Raw genomic sequence first — 18,538 nt, 5'->3', positions numbered from 1 at the left:
AAAAAAAAAAAAAAAAAAAGAAAGAAGGGCGTCTGAAAGGAAGGTATGTTTGGGGGCCTTGAAATATGTTTTAGGAGCTTTGTGTTGATCCACCTAAGGAAGTCCACCTTATGCTGACATTGGATGACATACTTGAATGGGGAAATAATTACTTAGTGTTTCTTGCTAAGCACCATTTTGTCTGATAGAGTTTTCTTTGTTCTAGAGCACTGCATAGTTCCTGACATCCCCTGGATTAAAAATTAAATCTCATTGCAGTGAGTTGAAACTCCAGGGGACAAATTGATCATAATAAGAACTGGCACCTTTAAAGCTCAGTACAGGCTGGGCAATGTGCCATGCACATCTACGTGCATTATGAACGTGCTACCAGTCCCCAAGACAGAGCCATCAAACCCATTTCACAGATGAAAAGACAGCCTCAAAGAGTTCAGTGTTGTGCCCAATTTCACATGGCTGCTAAGTGACAGGTTTGGAACCAGACTCCTGGCCTGAATTAGTCTGAAGCCCACACTTTTCTGCTCCTCCCAGCCTTAGGCTAACTTTATGTTCCTTATTTCCCCCTTCTCACTACTACAAAAATTGTCTCAGGTACTAAAAAGGACTTTGTGCCCAAGATACTGGATTAGAATACATAACCAGAGCAATTACCATATCAAAATAATTGAGAAGTGTGAATAAAGGAGAAAAAGAGATAATATTCAGTGACAATAGGATCATCTATATATCCAAAGTCAGGTAACCTCAAAAGATCAGGGGCTCACAAAATCATTTCGGATAGTCCCTTCCATAAAGAAAGTTACATCTGTTCAAACAGAACTTATATAAAAAGCTAAGTCTGGTTGCTAAAAAGAAGAAATGAAGTGTTTTTTTTTCCTTTGACAGCACATGTGTTCGGGGGTCTCTGCCTTGTGTTACAGCTCCCCTGTCTCACATCACTCCTGGGACAGGGACCCAGTCTCTGAAGGGTTTGCAGTAAGGAAAATGGTCAAGAGTTTGCAGGGACATGGCCTTTCCCAGGAAGCCTTCAATCAAGAAAGAGGAACCATAATGAAGATCCCTTTATAGTAGGACAGGGGAGAGCAACATGCCAGGCAAAGTTGTCAGTCTGAGCATCCCCTCACTTATTCCTCAGGGTTCTCTGGGACAGGTGAGTCCTGCCTTAAGAGGCAGCCTCAGGTCACTAGGGGGAGGACTCGAAGTCTCTGACACATATGAAGGTGAGGACTCTGAATGAAGCATGAAGAGAGCAGCCACCCAGGGCAGTGTGGCCCATAGACTCCTGACCCTGCTGTCAGCCCTCAGAGTCCCCAAACAGCCTTGGAATGATGTGGCTGAAACTGACTTCCACTTAACAGGTCAAAAATGTGAAGATCTTGGTCTGAGGTTGATTGACTCAGGTCAGTAGAGGTAGGATTTTCCAAGGGGTGCTGGGAGGAAGGTGAGTACTCTGAAGCATTCAAGGGCCACCAAATCCACATCAGTGGAGACTCACAGAATCCTTCAAACTGTCATCAGAGCTCCGGGCATAAATGGCAGGCAGAGCTGGCCTCATATCCTCAGGGGTAACAGAAAAGTGGGGGAGGTCCCAGGTCAGCAGGGAGAGGAGTCTTGGGCCTTCACATAAGTCAGATTTAGGGTACTGAGTTAGAACCCTGAGTGGGATCACCATCATAGGGCCTCATGCTGCCTGCCACGGCTGTCACTTGTGGAAGACCTTGGCAAGTGTGGCCAAATAAGGCCACCCTTGCCTCTTCCTTATTAGATCTCGGGGACCTATAAGCCTTTCTCTGGGGAAATGTCCTCAGACCAAGAAAGAGAGGAACCTCGGGCCCTGCCAGGAGTCAAACCAAGTAAACTGAGTGAGGACCAAGGGGACAGCCTGTCCCTGAATAGATGGGAAAACAAACAGTCTGGCCCTGCCCTTGCACTCATGACTGAAAGCCCCAGGGGCAGGGTATGAGGCTGAGTGCCCCCAGCATCACTTGTTTGAAAAAACTGACTTCATTCTTTAAATACTTTTTTTTTAAAGATTTTATTTATTTATTTATGAGAGAGAGAGAGAGAGAGAGAGAGAGGCAGAGGGAGAAGCAGGCTTCCCGAGGAGCAGGGAGCCCAATGCAGGACTCGATCCCAGGACCCCGGGATCATGACCTGAGCCGAAGGCAGACGCTTAACCATCTGAGCCACCCAGGCACCCTGACTTCATTCTTTAGAGCAATTTTAGGTTCACAGCAAAAGTGACCAAAAAGTACAGAGTTTCCATCTACCCTCTTCCCTGACACACACACAGCCTCCCCTACTTTCAGCATCCTGCAGAGAGTGGTCTATGTGCTACAGTCTCTCAACTTACAGCCACATGTCATAAAGCTCATAGTTACATTAGGTTGATTCTTGGTGTTGTTAACATTCTGTCCGGTTTGTTTGGCAAATCTTTGATGACTTGTATTCAGTTACAGTATACACAGTATACAGTATACATAGTAATTTCACTGCCCTAGAATCCTCTATGTTCTGTCTGTTCATCCCTCCCTTCCTGCCCCCCCCCCCAGAAACCACTGATCTTTTTACTTTTTCTGTAGTTTTGCCTTTTCCAGAATGTTGGAGAGTTGGGATCATGCAGTATGTAGCCTTTTCAGATTGGCTTATTTCACTTAGTAATACACATCTAAGGTTCCTCCATGCCTTTCCATGGCTTGATTAGCTCATTTCTTTTTAGCACTGAACAATACAGGCATACCTCAGACATACTGGGGGTCTGGTTCCAGACCAGGGCAATAAAGTGAGTATCACAATAAAGTGAGTTAGAAGAATTAGAAGCAACCCCTGATCCATTAAAGTTTGATCATGAGATTGCAACGATGCAGTCCCATCTTCAGGCTCCACATAATTCTAGTTCTCTTGCTCTCTCCACCACATCTGCCATTACTTCCTCCACTGAAGGCTTGAATCCTTCAAAGTCACCAAGGAGGGTTGGCATCAACTTTTTTCAAGCTCATATCCATACTGATATTTTGATCTCTTCCCATGAATCATGAATGTTCTTCATGGTATGTAGAATGGTGAATCCTTTGAGAAAGTTTTCAATCAACTTTGCCCAGATCCATCCAAGAAATCACTATTTATAGCAGCTATAGCCTTACAAAATACATTTCTTAAGCAATAAGAATTGAAAGTTGAAATAACTCCTTGATTTATGGGCTGCCGAGTGGATGTTGTGTCAGCAGGCATGAAAAGAACACTCATTGTCCATCTCCATCAGAGCTCTTGGGTGACCAGGCACATTGTCAATGAGCAGTCATATTTTGAGAGGAATCTTTTCTTCTGAGCAGGTCTCAAGAGTGGTCTTAAAATATTCAGAAACCCATGTTGTAAACAAATGTCCTGTCATACAAGCTTCATTGTCCCTTCTATAGAGCACAAGCAGAGTAGATTTAGCATCATTCTTAAGGGCCCTAGGATTTGGGGGATGGGAAATGAGCACTGGCTTCAACTTCCAGCCACCAGCTGCATTAGCCCCTCACAAGAGTCTCGGCCTGTCCTTTGAAGTTTGAAGCCAGGCATTGACTTCTCTTATCTAGGTATGAAAGCCCTAGATAGTGTCTTCTTCCAGTATAAAGCTGTTTTATTTACACTGAAAATCTGCTGTTTAGTGCAGCCCTCTTCCTCAATGATCCTGGCTGGATCTTCCAGATACCTTGCTGCAGCTTCTCCATCAGCACTTGCTGCTTCACTGTGCACGATGATGTTATGGAAACTTTTTCCTTAAACCTCGTGAACCAACCTCTGCTGGCTTCAAGCTTTCCTTAGGTGGCTTCCTCGCCTCTCTCAGCCTTCATAAAATTGAGAGTCAGGGCCTTGCTCTGGATTAGGCTTTGGCTTAAGGGAATGTTGTAGCTGGTTTCCTCTTCCAGAGAGTCCAGACCACTCATACTTTCTCCCTATCAGCAAGAAGGCTGTTTCGCTTTCTTATCATTAGTATGTTCACTGGGGGAGCACTTTCAATTTTCTTCAAGAACTCTTCCTTTGCATTCATAGCCTGGATAACTGTTTGGTGCAAGAGGCTGAGCTTTTGTCCTTCTCGGCTTTGGACATGCCTTTCTCACTAAGCTTAATCATTTCTAGCTTTTGTTTTTGTTTTTGTTTTGTTTTGTTTTTTATTATGCTCAGTTAGCCAGGATATAGTACATCACTAGTTTTTGATATAATGTTCAATGATTCCTTAGTTGCATATAACACCCAGTGCTCGTCACGATACCTGCCCTCCTCAATACCCATCACCGTGTTACTCCCTCCCCCTACCCCCTTTCCCTTCTGAAACCCTCAGTTTGTTTCCCAGGGTCCATAGTCTCTCATGGTTCATCTTCCTCTCTGATTTCTCCCCCTTCAGATTTCCCTCCCTTCCCTTGTGGTCCTCTGTACTATTGCTTATGTTCCACGTATGACTGAAACCATATGATAATTGTCTTTCTCTGCTTGACTTACTTCACTTAGCATAATCCCCTCCAGTTCCATCCATGTCGATGCAAATGGTGGGTATTCATCCTTTCTGATGGCTGAATAATATTCCGTTGTATATATGAACCACATCTTCCTTATCCATTCATCTGTTGAAGGACATCTTGGCTCTTTCCACAGTTTGGCTATTGTGGACATTGCTGCTATGAACATTGGGGTGCATGTGCCCCTTCTTTTCACTACGTCTGTATCTTTGGGGTAAATACCTAGTAGTGCATTTGCTGGGTTGTACGGTAGCTCTATTTTTAACATCTTGAGGAAACTCCATACCGTTTTCCAGCGTGGCTGTACCAGTTTGATTTCCCACCAACAATGTAAGAGGGTTCCCCTTTCTCCACATCCTTGCCAACATTTGTTGTTTCCTGTTTTGTTAATTTTTGCCATTCTAATTGGTGTAAGGTGGTATTTCATTATGGTTTTGATTTGTATTTCCCTGATGGCTAGTGATATTGAGCTTTTGAATTAAAGTGAGAGATGTAGGACTCTTCCTATTGCTTGAACATTTAGAGGCCACTACAGGGTTATTAGTTGGCCTCATTTCAACATTTTTGTGCCTCAGGGAACAGGGAGGCCTAAGGAGAGGGAAAGAGATGGGGAACAGCCGGTCAGTGGAGCAGTCAGACGCACACAGCATTTGTCACCTAAGTTCACCATCTTATATGGGTGCAATTTGTGGTGCCCCAGAAACAATTACAATAGTAACATCACAGATCATTGGTTACAGATGACCATAACAAATATAATAATAATGACAAAGTTTGAAATATTGCAAGAATTACCAAAATGTGACACAGAGACACAAAGTGGGCACATGCTTTTGGAAAAATGGCACCAAGAGACTTTCTTGGGGCAGGGCTGCCACAAAACTTCAATTTGTAATAAATGCAATATGTGGGAAGTGCAGTTAAAGTGAATCAATAAAACAAGGTAAGCCTGTATTCCATTGTTGGGATGTCATGGTTTATTTATCCATGTACCTGCCGAAGGACATCTTGGTTGCTTTCAAGTTTTGGCAACTATGAATAAAGCTGCTGTAAACATCCGTGTGAAGGTTTTTTTTGAGGATATAAGTTTTCAACTCATTTGGGTAAATACCAAGAAGCATGATTGCTAGATAGTATAGTATGTTTAGTTGGGGTGTTTTTTTAAACACTTTATTGAGGTATGATTGACAGACCAAAAAGCTGTACGTAGTTGATGTGTACAAATTGATGAGTTTGTAGATAAGTATGCACCCATGAAATTGTCACCACAATTTATGTTATGAAAATATCCATCACTTCCAAAAGTTTCCTCCTGCCTTATTTATTTATGTGTTATAAGAACACTCCCTATAAGATCTATCCTCTTAACAAAATTTTAAGTATACAAGACAGTATTGTTAACTCTAGGCTCTATGCTGTCCAGTAGACTTCTAGGATTTATTTATCTTGTATAACTGAAATTTTGTAAGATTTAATTAATACCCCTCCATTTCCTCCTCCTCCTAGCCCCTGGCAACCACCATTCCACTCTCTGCTGCTGTGAGTCTGTTTTAGATTCCTCATATAAGTGGTATCATGTAGTATTTGTCCTTCTCTGTCAGCTTCATTTCACTTAGCATAATGTCCTCTGTACTGTTGCAAATGGCAAGGTTTCCTCCATTTTAAGGGTGAATGATATTCCATTGTATGTATGTTTCACCCTTTCCTTATCCATCTGTCCTTCAATAGACATTTAGGCTGCTTAGCTATATGTCTTAGCTATTGTGAATAACACTGCAATGAACACGGGAGTGCAGATATATCTTCAAAATCCTGATTTCAATTCCTTTGGATATATACCCAAAAGTAGGATTGCTGAATCATATGGTAGTTCTATTTTTAATTTTTTGAGGAACCTCCATACTGTTTTCCAAGTGGCTGTACCAATTTGCATTCCCACCAACCATGTAAAATATGTTTAGTGTAATAAAAAATTTCCAAACTGTTTTTGCAAAGTGACTGTACCATTTTGCATCCCCACCAGCAATGAATGAGAGTTCCTATTGCTCCATATCCTCACCAGTATTTGTTGTTGTCAGTACTTTGAATTTTGGCCGTTCTAAAAACCATGCAGTGGCATTTCATTTTTATTTTAATTTGCAAATTTCTAGTGATGTATTATGCTTAGTATCTTTTCATATGCTAATTTGCCATTTTATATCTCCTCCTTGATGGGGTATCTGTTCATATATTTTGCCCATTTTTTAACATTTATTCATGACCTGTTTTTTTTATTTTTTATTATTATGTTCACTTAGCCAACATATAGTACATCATTAGTTTTTGATGTAGTGTTCAACGATTCATTAGTTGCATATAACACCCAGTGTTCATCACAACACATGCCCTTCTTAATACCCATCCCCTGCTTACCCCATCCCCCCACCCCCTCCCTTCTGTAACCCTCAGTTTGTTTCCTGGAGTCCAGGGTCTCTCATGGTTTGGCTCCCTCTCTGATTTCCTCCCATTCAGTTTTCCCTCCCTTCCGCTGTGGTCTTCCACACTATTCCTTATGTTCCACACATGAGTGAAACCATATGATAATTGTCTTTCTCTGCTTGACTTATTTCACTTAGCATAATTCCCTCAAGTTCCATCCATGTCGATGCAAATGGTGGGTATTCATCCTTTCCGATGTATTTTGCCCATTTTTTGGTTGGGTTGTTTGCTTTCTTCTTGTTGACTTTTAAGTGTTCTTTGTTTATTTTGGCTAACAGCCTTCATCAGATATGTCCTTTGCAAACATTTTCTCCCAGTCTGTGGCTCGTCTTCTTATTCTCTTGATGACTTTTTTGTAGAGCAGAAGCTTTAGTTTTAATGAAGTCTAGTTTATCAAGTATTTCTTTCATGGATCCCCATCACTTTTTATATCATGTCTAGAGGAGGTGAGATCCTTGGTCTGAGGGTCCAGTCACCAGTAAGCAGAAGGCATGTGTGAGGGTTGGGGCAGTCCACAACCCTGTGTGGTATCCAAATGAGGACCCTGAATGAGGACCCTGAATGGATACTTAGGACCTAGCAAGGCCAATACAGAGAGGTCCCCACAGAGCTATAAGCACTGAGTGCCTCCTGGTAAGGGTGGTGGCCTAAGGTGTCTTAGTCACTTCTTTCTCATGGGTCCCAGGGAGGTTTAAGGAATCAATCTCAGTGTAGCAGAGAGAAACGGTTCGAAGTCTTGCCAAAAGTTATTATAATAATTTGGAAGGTAAACATAGAGGACCCCTTGCCACGTTAGACCACATGTGGCCCCACTACCAGCCATGCTGTCACACTAGTCAGTAAAGGACAGGGCTGGCAGGCTGTAGCCTAAGGCTCACTCTGTGTCCAGTAGCTTCTCAGGGCAGGCTGAAGGAGAACAGGAGCCTGTAGGTTCCTAGAGAGTGTCCTCAAGAAAACCTGCAGAGGTTAAAGCCAAGGGGAAATGTCCCTGCTGTAGGTTCACACACCATCCCATTGTCCCTCCTCCAGGCGCCCTCATTGCCCACTGTCCGGCCTGCTGTTCATGAGCATGGAGTCATCATTCCTCAGTATCAGAAGAATAAGTTCAACAACACGAGAAATGCCACTAGGCCTGAGGTAAGAACCAGGATCTCGAGGGGGCTTAGGCCACTGCAGCAAAGAGTCCCCCCTCTCCTCCTCTGTTTTGGGGATGCTCCCTCAGATTGCCATATTGCTGGCATTGCTGGGAGCCTCAGAGATCCCTATCCACCATCATTACTTCTGCAGCTATTTCATGCATGAGGTCTGAATGAGGCGTCAAGAGCCACGATGAGAAAGTGCAAATTGCTCTGAAGCCCCAACCTCTGCTGAGAGCTCACTGGAACATTCCCTAACCAGGACGTGAGCATCTGGGCACACTTCCTGCTGGAGAAGCATGCAGTGAGGGCATCCATTATGCAGGCCGCACTGCTGATGGTTGTCAACAAAAGGTACAGGGAGCACTTCCCCGAGATCCTCAGGAGAACCTCTGAGCGCATGGAGCTGGTCTTTGGCCTAGAATTAAAGGAAGTCAAGCCAGGCGGTCACTCCTATACCCTCATCAGCAGCCTAGACCTCACCAGTGATGGCAGTGTGAGCAGCACCTGGGACTTTCCTAAGAATGGGCTTCTCATGCCTCTCCTCAGTGTGATCTTCTTGAGTAGCAACTGCGCCTCTGAGGAGGACATCTGAGAATTCCTAAATGCGTTTGGCAATCTGTGTCGAGATGAGGCATTTAATCTTTGGGGAGCTCAGGAAGCTCATCACAGAAAATTTGGTGCAGGAAATGTACCTGGAGTACTGCCACCTGGCCAACAGTGATCCTTCACGCTACGAGTTCCTGTGGGGCCCGAGAGCCCACGCTGAGACCAGCAAGATGAGAGTCCTGGAGTTTTTGCTAAGGTCATGGCCTTCCCATTCCATTATGAAGAGGCTCTACGAGATGAGGAAGAGCTAGCCCAAGCCCAAGCCACAGCTGGGGCTGCCTCTACTACCAAGGCCGGTGCACCTACCCAGGCCGCCCACCCCACCCAGCTGCTCCTCTCGTCCCTAGACCAGGCTAAGGCAGATTCTTCGCTTTGTGGTTAACAAAGGCAGTCAGTTGGCTAACTAGTGGAGGGCCCAGGTGGGGTGCATGGGAACACAAAGTGTAACATACTTGTGTTCCTGTACAACACATAAATTGGAGATGTATCTTTTTCTTCCTATTTTAAATGGCTTTCCTTTCAGTTACAGGTTTATTTAGCTTCAGAATCCAAGTTGATGAATGACATGGGTCATACATTTCTTGGAGTTTATCAAGTTGAAAAATAAGAATTTTAGTATTTTGTAAAACAAATTGAAACCCTTGAATCGTTTCTTGTCATTCAGAACTAGGTAACATTTAATTTAATATTCTTTAATTGCCCAAATATTAATTTAGCCCTTGCTCTTTGGAAGGCTCCTGGCTAGTACTGGGGATAATAAGAAAAATAGGCCCAACCCCTGCCTACGAAACTGTGGAGTCTAAGAGCAGCCCTCATATAAAAAATAGGTGGTGAGATACTCCCTAAGATAAGATGGAAAGGATTAGTAAAAACAAGGGGTAAAAAGGAGGGAGGGGACCTCCAGATGAGGAGTTCTAGTGTAAAATGCCCCAAGGCAAGGCAGATTGAGCCTTTGGCCAGCTGAAAGCCCTGTGATGGGGAGTAATTTTTTTTTTAAATTTATTTGTTGTAGAGAAAGAGAAAGCACAAGCAGGGGGAGTGGCAGGCAGAGGCAGAGGGAGAAGCAGCTTCTCCGCTGAGCAGGGAGCCCGATGCAGGGCTCAATCCCAGGACCCTGGGATCATGACCCGAGCCGAAGGCAGACGCTTAACGACTGAGCCATGCAGGCACCCATGATGGGAAGTAATTTTAAGTTAGCCGTATGGTGGGCTAAAGGTGGCTGTGGAACTGGTGAGCCAGGTGGTAGGTCTCTGAGTTGAGAGATTTAAGTCTGGAATGGAAAACTACCTTTAACAGTTTGGGATTATGAATAAATCAGGATCTCCACCCAGGGCACGGATGGAATATGTCCTATGCTTCCCAACACAGGTGAACACAGAGCACAAACTAGGTGTTTTACACAAACCATCTCCAGGGAGTTTCTGAGACATAAGGGCGGTACTCTTTTGAGGTTGGAAACTCAGAAGCCACTGTGCAGGTACTCTTTCCTGTAAACTGGGGAGTCAGAACCCATTTTATCAAAAGAGCATTCAAATTCTGTGTTACTGTTTTTGTTTTGTTCTGTTTTTTTTACTTGGCTTCTAATTCTGCAAAGTCTAAAAGAGGTATAGATTTTAGGTGATGGTGAAATTAGTGAAGATAGGGGTGCTTTGGGTAAAAGGGCAGAGGAGAGGAAATAATTAATCTTTGAATCCAATTCTAGAGGATCTGAGTTGCATTCAGCTGGAAAAAACTCCCCCATGCTCGAAATATTACTTATTGGGGAGGGATTTACTTTAGTGTCTCTGTAAGCAGCACTTTGGACTGATTTGGTGTTCCATGTCCTAGAGTGGCATATATTCTCTGATATCTACTAGATTAAAACAAATATTCTATCAGGGTGGGTGGTATCCTCTGGGGTCAAAATAATCATAGCCATAATAATAACAGGCATTGTGTAAAGTCTCAGTGCATTCCAGGCATCTTTCCAGGTGCTCTATGTACATTAACCATGGTCCACCAGGCCCTGTGAGACAGGATCTAACAAACCTTCTTCACAGATGCAGAGCCTGAGGCCCACAGAACTTGCTAATGCACCCAGTTCAAAGAGCTAATAAGTGATAGGGCTAGGCCTAGACCCTTGGTCTGAATCTGTCCAGAGCTCATACTTTTCCACTCCTCCCAGCCTGAGGCTGACCATCAATCACTTAATTCACTTTCTTCTACCACTCCAAAATGTATCTCAAGCCGATAAAAAGGACTCTGTGACCAAAACATTGGATTGGAATACATAACCAGTGTGATAAGAATACCAAAATAAATCAGAGATGTGAATAAAGGAGAGAACGAGACAGTGACAGTATGATCATCTACATGTGTAAAGTCAGATATCCTCCAAAGATCAGGGGTTCACAAAATCATCTGGCTCCATCCTTCTCTGTAAAAAGTGAATCTTTTATGTCGATGCTAATGGTGGGTATTCATCCTTTCTGATGGCTGAGTAATATTCCATTGTATATATGGACCACATCTTTATCCATTCCTCTGTTGAAGGACATCTCGGCTCCTTCCACAGTTTGGCTATTGCGGACATTGCTGCTATGAACATTGGGGGGCAGGTGCCTCTTCTTTTCACTGCATCTGTATCTTTGGGGTAAATACCCAGTAGTGCAATTCCTGGGTCGTAGGTGAAATAAGTCAAGGAGAGAAAGACAGTTATCATATGGTTACGCTTATATGTGGAACATAAGGAACAGCGTGGAGGACATTAGGAGAAGGAAGGGAAAAATGAAGGGGGGAATCAGAGGGGGAGACGAACCCTGAGAGACTATGGACTCCAGGAAACAAACTAAGGGTTTCGAAGGGGAGGGGGGGTGGGGGATGGGTTAGCCCGGTGATGTGTATTAAGGAGGGTGCACGTATTGCATGGAGTACTGGGTGTTATATGCAAACAATGAATCATGGATCACTACATTAAAAATGAATGATGTATTGTATGGTGACTAACATAACATAAAAAAAAAAAGTAAATCTTTTAGAGCTATCCTAAGTGTGGCTGGTGAAGAGAAGGAATATATCAGCTTTTTTTTTTTTTTTTCCTCAGACACCACAACACCTGTCCTGGGCTCCCTGATGTATGCTGCACTTTCCTAATCTTACATCAGTCTTGGCACATGGACTCATTTTCTGCAAGATTTGCAGTAGAGAAACTGGTCTAGTGTTCGCACATACACGTTGTTTCCCAGGAAGCCTTTAATCAAGAGACTGGCCAAGATGAGGACCCCCATGAATGAGTACTGAGAAGACAACTACCCCAACATACTGGGGTCATCCAAAGACCTAAGGATGGTGACCTTAGCTCAGTAAAAGGAGTCCCAGGCTCTGAAAGATATGGTGAGGACCATGAATGAGAAATGATGGAAGGACCCAGCCAGAACAGCAAGGTCCTATAGTATCGCATCCCTGCTGTCTTTTGGGAGACACCCAAGGACCATGATCAGATGAGGATCACCCTCACTTCCAACTTGGAATTCTCAGGAAAGGAGGACCTACAGGTAAGATGAGCAGCTACAGGAAAGCACAGAATGAAGTTACATGATCGGTCATCTGTCAAGGTGAAGACCCAAGAGTAGCACCCACAGCATAAAAGGAGGTCTCCCACAACATCTCCTCTGCTGTCATCCCTGGGAAGCCCTGGGCAGGGCTGATTTCAGCCTGGAAAGTCTCAGGAAGGTGAGGGCCTCCGTTTAATGGAAGCTGCCTCAGTTTTGCAGAGGGAGGGACCTGGGCCCTAACAGGAATTCATGTGAAGACCATGAGTGTTATCAGGAGACGCCCAAAGCAGAGGGGGCTAAATAGAATCCTGTACCATTCTTAGCCTTGGGGGACCCAGAAGAGCTCTGAGGAGTCCCCTCATTCTGCCTGGTGAGTCTCAGGGAAGGAATGGCCTCATCTAGCGGGATGGTCCCAGCTCCGCAGGGGGAGAAGTCTCGACCATAGCTAGAGTCAAGGTGTGGACCCTCAATGCAAGTGAATCTCTCCTGAAAGGGGGAGGTTCACAGAGCCCGCCCCCCCTTATGAGGCTTGTGCGGCTCAGGAAGGAGTACCCCCGAGCGGCAGGACCAGAGATTCCCCTCTAGGGACTCAGGAGGGTGGGGGCCCTGGGGGCTGGCAGGCTTGGGCCGGCAGAGGGAGGAGCCACAAGCGCTGGCATCCCTCAGAGCCCCACCCACCCCTGCTTTCAGCCCCCGGAGACCCCGGTGCCGCCGCCCCCGGATGCGGATCTCCTGACTTCCGTTCTGGGCGGGACCTCAACCACTGGGCGCGGCGGTTCGTTGGGCGGCGGACGGTTTCCTGGGACCGGTCTAAAGTCGAGGTGAGGACCCTGGGGGGGACTGAAGAGACTATTTCCCCCCCATAACGAAGTTGGCCCCCCGAACCTGCCCCTTCGGTCGGGCTCTGGGAGGTCCCAGCGGACTGGCTGGCCGAGCAATCCCATTGTCCTCAGGGCGGCCTCAGGAGGCGAGGGCCTTTGTCTAAAGGGGGCCACCCCACTCCTGATGGCAGCCCTGAAATTTGGGAGTATTTCGGGCTGAGATAACCCCTCATTTCTGCCTAGGGGGTGACTCAGGTAGAGAAAGGCCTTTATCTAAAGGAGGCAGCCCCATGAGCAGAAGGAGGAGTTTTGGCCCTAAAGGAGTAAAGGTAGGACCGTCAGTGCTAATAAGGGCCCCTCTCCTCAAAATAGGGAACTGCACAGAACAGCCCCCGGCTCTCATATCTGGGAGTCCCCAGGGGAGGTACCCAAATGTGCAGCACAGTGACTTCTAGCTACTCTGGGGCCTTTTGCTTTTAGGCTTGTAGACTCAGGTAGATGGAGAAATCCCAATCCTAGCTGCAGTCGAGGTCAAAGTCCTGAATGAGGTCTGAGGGAGCCGCTGCCTCCAGAACAGTGGGGTTGAAGGGTCTCGCCCCTGCTGTTAGCAGGCATAGGCCTCAGTCAGCTCACTCTGGCTGTCAACTCAGGTCCCAGAAATGCGAGGACCTTTGTCTAAGGGTCATGGCCTCAAATCAGCAGAGGGCAGAGCCCCAGGAAGGGTTTGGAGTCAAAGGGAAGATCCTGAGTAAGGAAATGGAGACCACTCAATACCCAATTGAAAGAGTAGCCTAGGGATGCCTGGGTGGCTTAGTCGGTGAACTGTCTGCCTTCCACTCAGGTTGTGATCCCGGGGTCCTGAGATCAAGTCCCGAATCGGGCTCCCTACTCAGTGGAGAGTCTGCTTCTCCCTCTCTCTCTGCCTTTCCCCCCAACTCGCATTCTCACTCACTCTGCTCTCTCTCAAATCAATCAATAAATAATCTTAAAAAAAAGAGTAGCCCATGATGCCACCCCTGCTGTTAGTCCTGGGAGTCCTAGGAGTACCCTGACTTCCTCCATTGGGTTCTCAGGAGACAGGCTGACCAAGAGCAAGAGCCCTGTTGGGGCTTAGCGCCGTGCCCTCACAGATATCTGCAAAGGTGGCTTCTTAAAAGCCAGGGTGGTCTCTCCCTGCTGAGGTGCTCCCACTGTCATCTTTCCCGCTCCAGGTACCAACATCTCCCGCCCTCCTGTCCACTCTTGTGCCCATTGCCCTGACCCAGTCATGCCTCGGGGCCAGAAGAGTAAGCTCCGTGCCCGTGAGAAACGCCACCAGGCCCGAGGTGAGCCCCAGGGCCTTGGGGGTACTCAAGCCACTGCAGCAAATGTTGAAGAGTCCCCCAACTCTCCTGTTTCTGGGGATACTCCCCCAAGTTCCCCTGCTGCTGGCGCTTCCCAGGAGCCTCAGGGATCCCCAGCCACTAGCTCTCCTGCTGCAGGTGTCTCATGCCAGAGATCTAATGTAGGTGCCAAGAGCCAAGTTCGGAAAAATAAAAATTCCTCTCAGGCCTCAACTTCCCCTGAGAGTACTCACAACGATCTTCTAACCAGGAAGGTGGGGATGTTGATGCAGTTCCTGCTAGAAAAGCATAAAATGAGGGCACCCATTTTGAAGGCAGACATGCTGAAGATCATCAACAAAAGGTACAGGGAGGACTTTCCTGACATCCTCCGGAAAGCCTCCGAGCGCATGGAGCTGGTCTTTGGCCTAGAATTAAAGGAAGTCAAGCCAGGCGGTCACTCCTATATCCTGGTCAGCAGCCTAGACCTCACCAGTGATGGCAGTGTGAGCAGCGCCGGGGGTTTTCCTGAGAATGGGCTTCTCATGCCTCTCCTCGGTGTGATCTTCTTGAGTGGCAACCGCACCTCTGAGGAAGATATCTGGGAATTCCTGAATGTTTTGGGTATCTATGATGGAAGGAGGCATTTAGTCTTTGGGGAGCCCAGGAAGCTCATCACCCAAGATTTGGTGCAGGAAAAGTACCTGGAATACCGCCAGGTGGCCAACAGTGATCCTCCACGCTACGAGTTCCTGTGGGGCCCCAGGGCCCACGCTGAGACCAGCAAGATGAAAGTCCTAGAGTTTCTGGCCAAGATCTATGATACCGTCCCCAGTGCCTTCCCATTCCATTATGAAGAGGCTCTGCGAGATGAGGAAGAGCGAGCCCGAGCCCGAGCCGCAGCTGGGGCTGCCTCTACTACCAAGGCCGGTGCACGTTCCCGGGCCAAGTCCAGCCGCTCCTCTCGTCCCTAGACAGGGCTGAGGCAGATTCTTCGCTTTGTTGTTGAGGAGGGCTGCCAACTTTGAAGTAGTGAGAGGCTAAGGTGGGGTTGGCGAGGCCATAATATATTTATCTTCTTTGTTTTCCTGTTATACATTGGTAGCTTACAAATGTAGTTCCTTTCAATAGAATGTTTGTTTAGATTCAGAATCCAAGTCTATAAATGACATGGATCACACATTGCTGTCAGATTAGATTTAAGAGTAAGAGTAGTTTTGGTGTTGTGTAATAAAGCCTGAAAATCCTTGCATCTTCTTTGGCTTCCAGAACAACATAATATGGCTTTGGAATGGGGATTTTCTTAAGAGTAAGAGTTTTGATGTTATGTAATAAAGCCTGAAAATCCTTGCATCTTCTTTGGCTTCCAGAACAACATAATATGGCTTTAGAATGGGGATTTTTCTTGGAAATATGAAAGAACTAGCAAAAATATAGCTGTGGTTTTAAAATAGAAACGAAGTAAAATGTAGTTAAATATTAGTTTGTTCTATTCATTTTTGTCTTCCTCTCTGTAAAATTCAAGGATATATACCTGAATGTCCTTAACTTATTCAAGAATGCAGATAAAATTAAATAGTAATAAGTTACATTCCTTGCTCTATGCCCCATTTATTCTTATCATTAATTGAGCATCTGGTCTTTGGAAGGTTGTATGTTAGTAGTGATGATGCTAAGGATAAAGAAGACCCTGCACGTAGATTTTTAGAGCGTAAGAGCAGTTATATATAAGGACAATGGTGTGATGAACTCCAACATGTAAGACAAGTTTGAAAAAAAGCAATGAGGAAGGGGGGCAAGTGAGAGCAGTGATGTATAAATTCTCTGAAGCAGGACACTTGGGGGTCTTCTCAGTGGCATAGCTGCCATTCAGGAAGACAGCACTGCAGTCTCTGACATCTCCTGGACAAAAAAAAAAAAAAAATTCTCGGAGATGAGGGTAGTTCCTTCTGGTGTGAAAAAAAGCATAATAATAACTACCATTTATTAAAGACCCAATAATTGTCAGTCACTGTGCCAGGTGCTTCACATACATTACGTGTGTTCCAGCAGTCCTACAGGACAGGGCTTCTCCAACCCACTTGGCAGATGAAGAACTTGAAATAGTCTCCAGTTTGCATAGCTGATGAAGTGACAGAACCAGGAGTAGAGTCTGGTCTGGTTCCTCTGGAACCTACGCTGTTCCACTCCTTACAGCCCGAGGCCAACCTCGTGTCTCTTAATTCCTTTCTCTTCTCACTATTCCATGATGGCTCTCAGGCAATGAAAGAAGGACCCTGTGGCTGAAGTACTAAAAGCAGGCCTAAAGAAGGAAGGTGCAAATGAAAATCAAGGACAAGTTGGGGATTGTCCATGGGGTTCATTTTCCTAGGATCCTCCCGCCCCTCGCCCCAGGGTCCCTTGAGAGCTGGCGCTGCCCTGGTCCCAGCACTTGTGTGCAGTCCTGGCACTTCCCTGCATGATAGCTCCCTCCCCTGGGACCTTCCCAGTAGCCCTCATGACCAAACTGGGACCTGGCCTGTTGGCCAGCTCTCCTGTGTGTCCTGCTCTGGAGGCTGCCCCTGCTCCTGGTGGCACAGAGAGCCACTATCCCCCGCCCTCCCCTGACTTAGAGCATTGCAACTCCCAGCAGCTCTCATCCCTCCCCCTGGCCCCCCTCTGACAGCAATTGCCCTTCTGTGTAATTCTGACAGGTTTAGACACCTCCCCATCTCCCCTGGGTGCTTCCACCTCACTCTCAAAGTTGTGTGTGTGTGTTTTGCCAAATCAGCTATTAACATAAACTCTGATTTGACATGGAATCTATAAGGCCTTTGTTTATAACTGAGGCTGGAGAGGCCTTTTTTGGGAAACAACCTGATATTTGCAGTAGGATTTTAATGGAATATCTTACTTGAAAGTGGCCACTGAATCCACACACTGATGAGTGAGCTTAACTAAGTGCTCAAGAACCAAAGCCTCCCTCCTAAGTGGTAGATGAAGAAGGACTGAGGAAATCACTGCATAAGCAAATGTCTACTGAGGCTGAATTTCTAAAAACCCATCTTGGAGTCCTTAACAGATGTGCTGACTTTCAATAAAAAGGAAAAAGTATTCACCATTCTTCCAGTGAATCTTGTCTGTATCTGTCCCAGGGAAATGCTGGTGCTTAATGGCACCTCTTCAGGTATTCAGGCAAGCTCAGTCATGTGGTGGGTAGCTATGATTTTGACCATGCGCCAGAAGGTAGGAGAAAATCCTCAGCCTACTGAGATTATACAGGTTATTGCAAATGGTCATGCAGAAAAGGTGCTGTTGAGGGACAAGGGGTAAGCCCTCCCTGCTAAGAATTACAGGGTCCTTTTGAAAATTAGATATAATCCTATATTTGAAAACTCTGTCACATTGTATGCAGTAGAAAAATAATTGATGAATTTCAGGGTAAATTTGGCCTTCTCAGAAACCCCTCCAAGAAGGGAACGGGTCGTTGTTAACCACCAATTGCAGGAGTTGCTCTTCATGGAGCACCTACAATGTGGGAGGGATTCCATCCCCAGTCCACTTATAGTTGGGAAAGGTCATATGACTAACCCCTACCACTGATACATGAGTAGAGGCATGTTTGTCACCTCCAGGCCAAGGCACATGAAAGCCAGTGTGCTACTTCCATGCTCTCTCTTCCATTCAGCGGCAAACATGGGGAGCCCATGTGAGATGATGGAGACAGCCTGGATCTCTGGGTCACCTGACAGCAGTGAGTCTCTGCCAAACCCCATCAGGTTTTATGTGCATAAGAAAGCTCTTGTGTTGGGGCGCCTGGGTGGCTCAGTTGGTTAAGCGACTGCCTTCGGCTCAGGTCATGATCCTGGAGTCCCAGGATCGAGTCCCACATCGGGCTCCCTGCTCAGCGGGGAGTCTGCTTCTCCCTCTGACCCTCTTCCCTCTCATGCTCTCTATCTCTCATTCTCTCTCTCTCAAATAAATAAATAAAATCTTAAAAAAAAAAAAAGAAAGCTCTTGTGTTAAGCCACTCAAATTTCAGGTTTTCTCTGTTGCATCAGTAACTTTATCTGAGGAATACACAACTGCTTTTTCTGTTGTTGGGCTCATTTAAACATTTGTCATTAGACAAAGCTTTACATTAGAAAAAGCTAATAG

General features: G+C 45.9%; 1 protein-coding gene and 1 pseudogene across 1 annotated transcript in view; both read left to right on the top strand.

The window, feature by feature from the left end:
• The window catches only part of LOC112812946 (melanoma-associated antigen B1-like), a 33,905-nt gene extending 17,945 nt beyond the window's left edge, over positions 1–15,960 (top strand). The window contains exon 2 of the mRNA XM_025857906.2: positions 14,291–15,960. Within this exon, the coding sequence (XP_025713691.1) occupies positions 14,347–15,375 (1,029 nt within the window). The 5' untranslated portion in view covers positions 14,291–14,346 and the 3' untranslated portion in view covers positions 15,376–15,960. The remainder of the gene's footprint in view (positions 1–14,290) is intronic.
• On the top strand, positions 8,101–9,107 carry LOC112812947 (melanoma-associated antigen B4-like; annotated as a pseudogene).
• Positions 15,961–18,538: the final 2,578 nt, after the last annotated feature.

This window comes from Callorhinus ursinus, unplaced genomic scaffold, assembly GCF_003265705.2.
Source record: "Callorhinus ursinus isolate GAN/ISIS: 27379988/994484 unplaced genomic scaffold, GSC_fseal_2.0 scaffold16, whole genome shotgun sequence".
NCBI classification, from domain to species: Eukaryota; Metazoa; Chordata; class Mammalia; order Carnivora; family Otariidae; genus Callorhinus; species Callorhinus ursinus.
The sequence above is the reverse complement of the archived record's forward strand: the minus strand, read 5'-3'. Positions and strand labels throughout refer to the sequence as shown.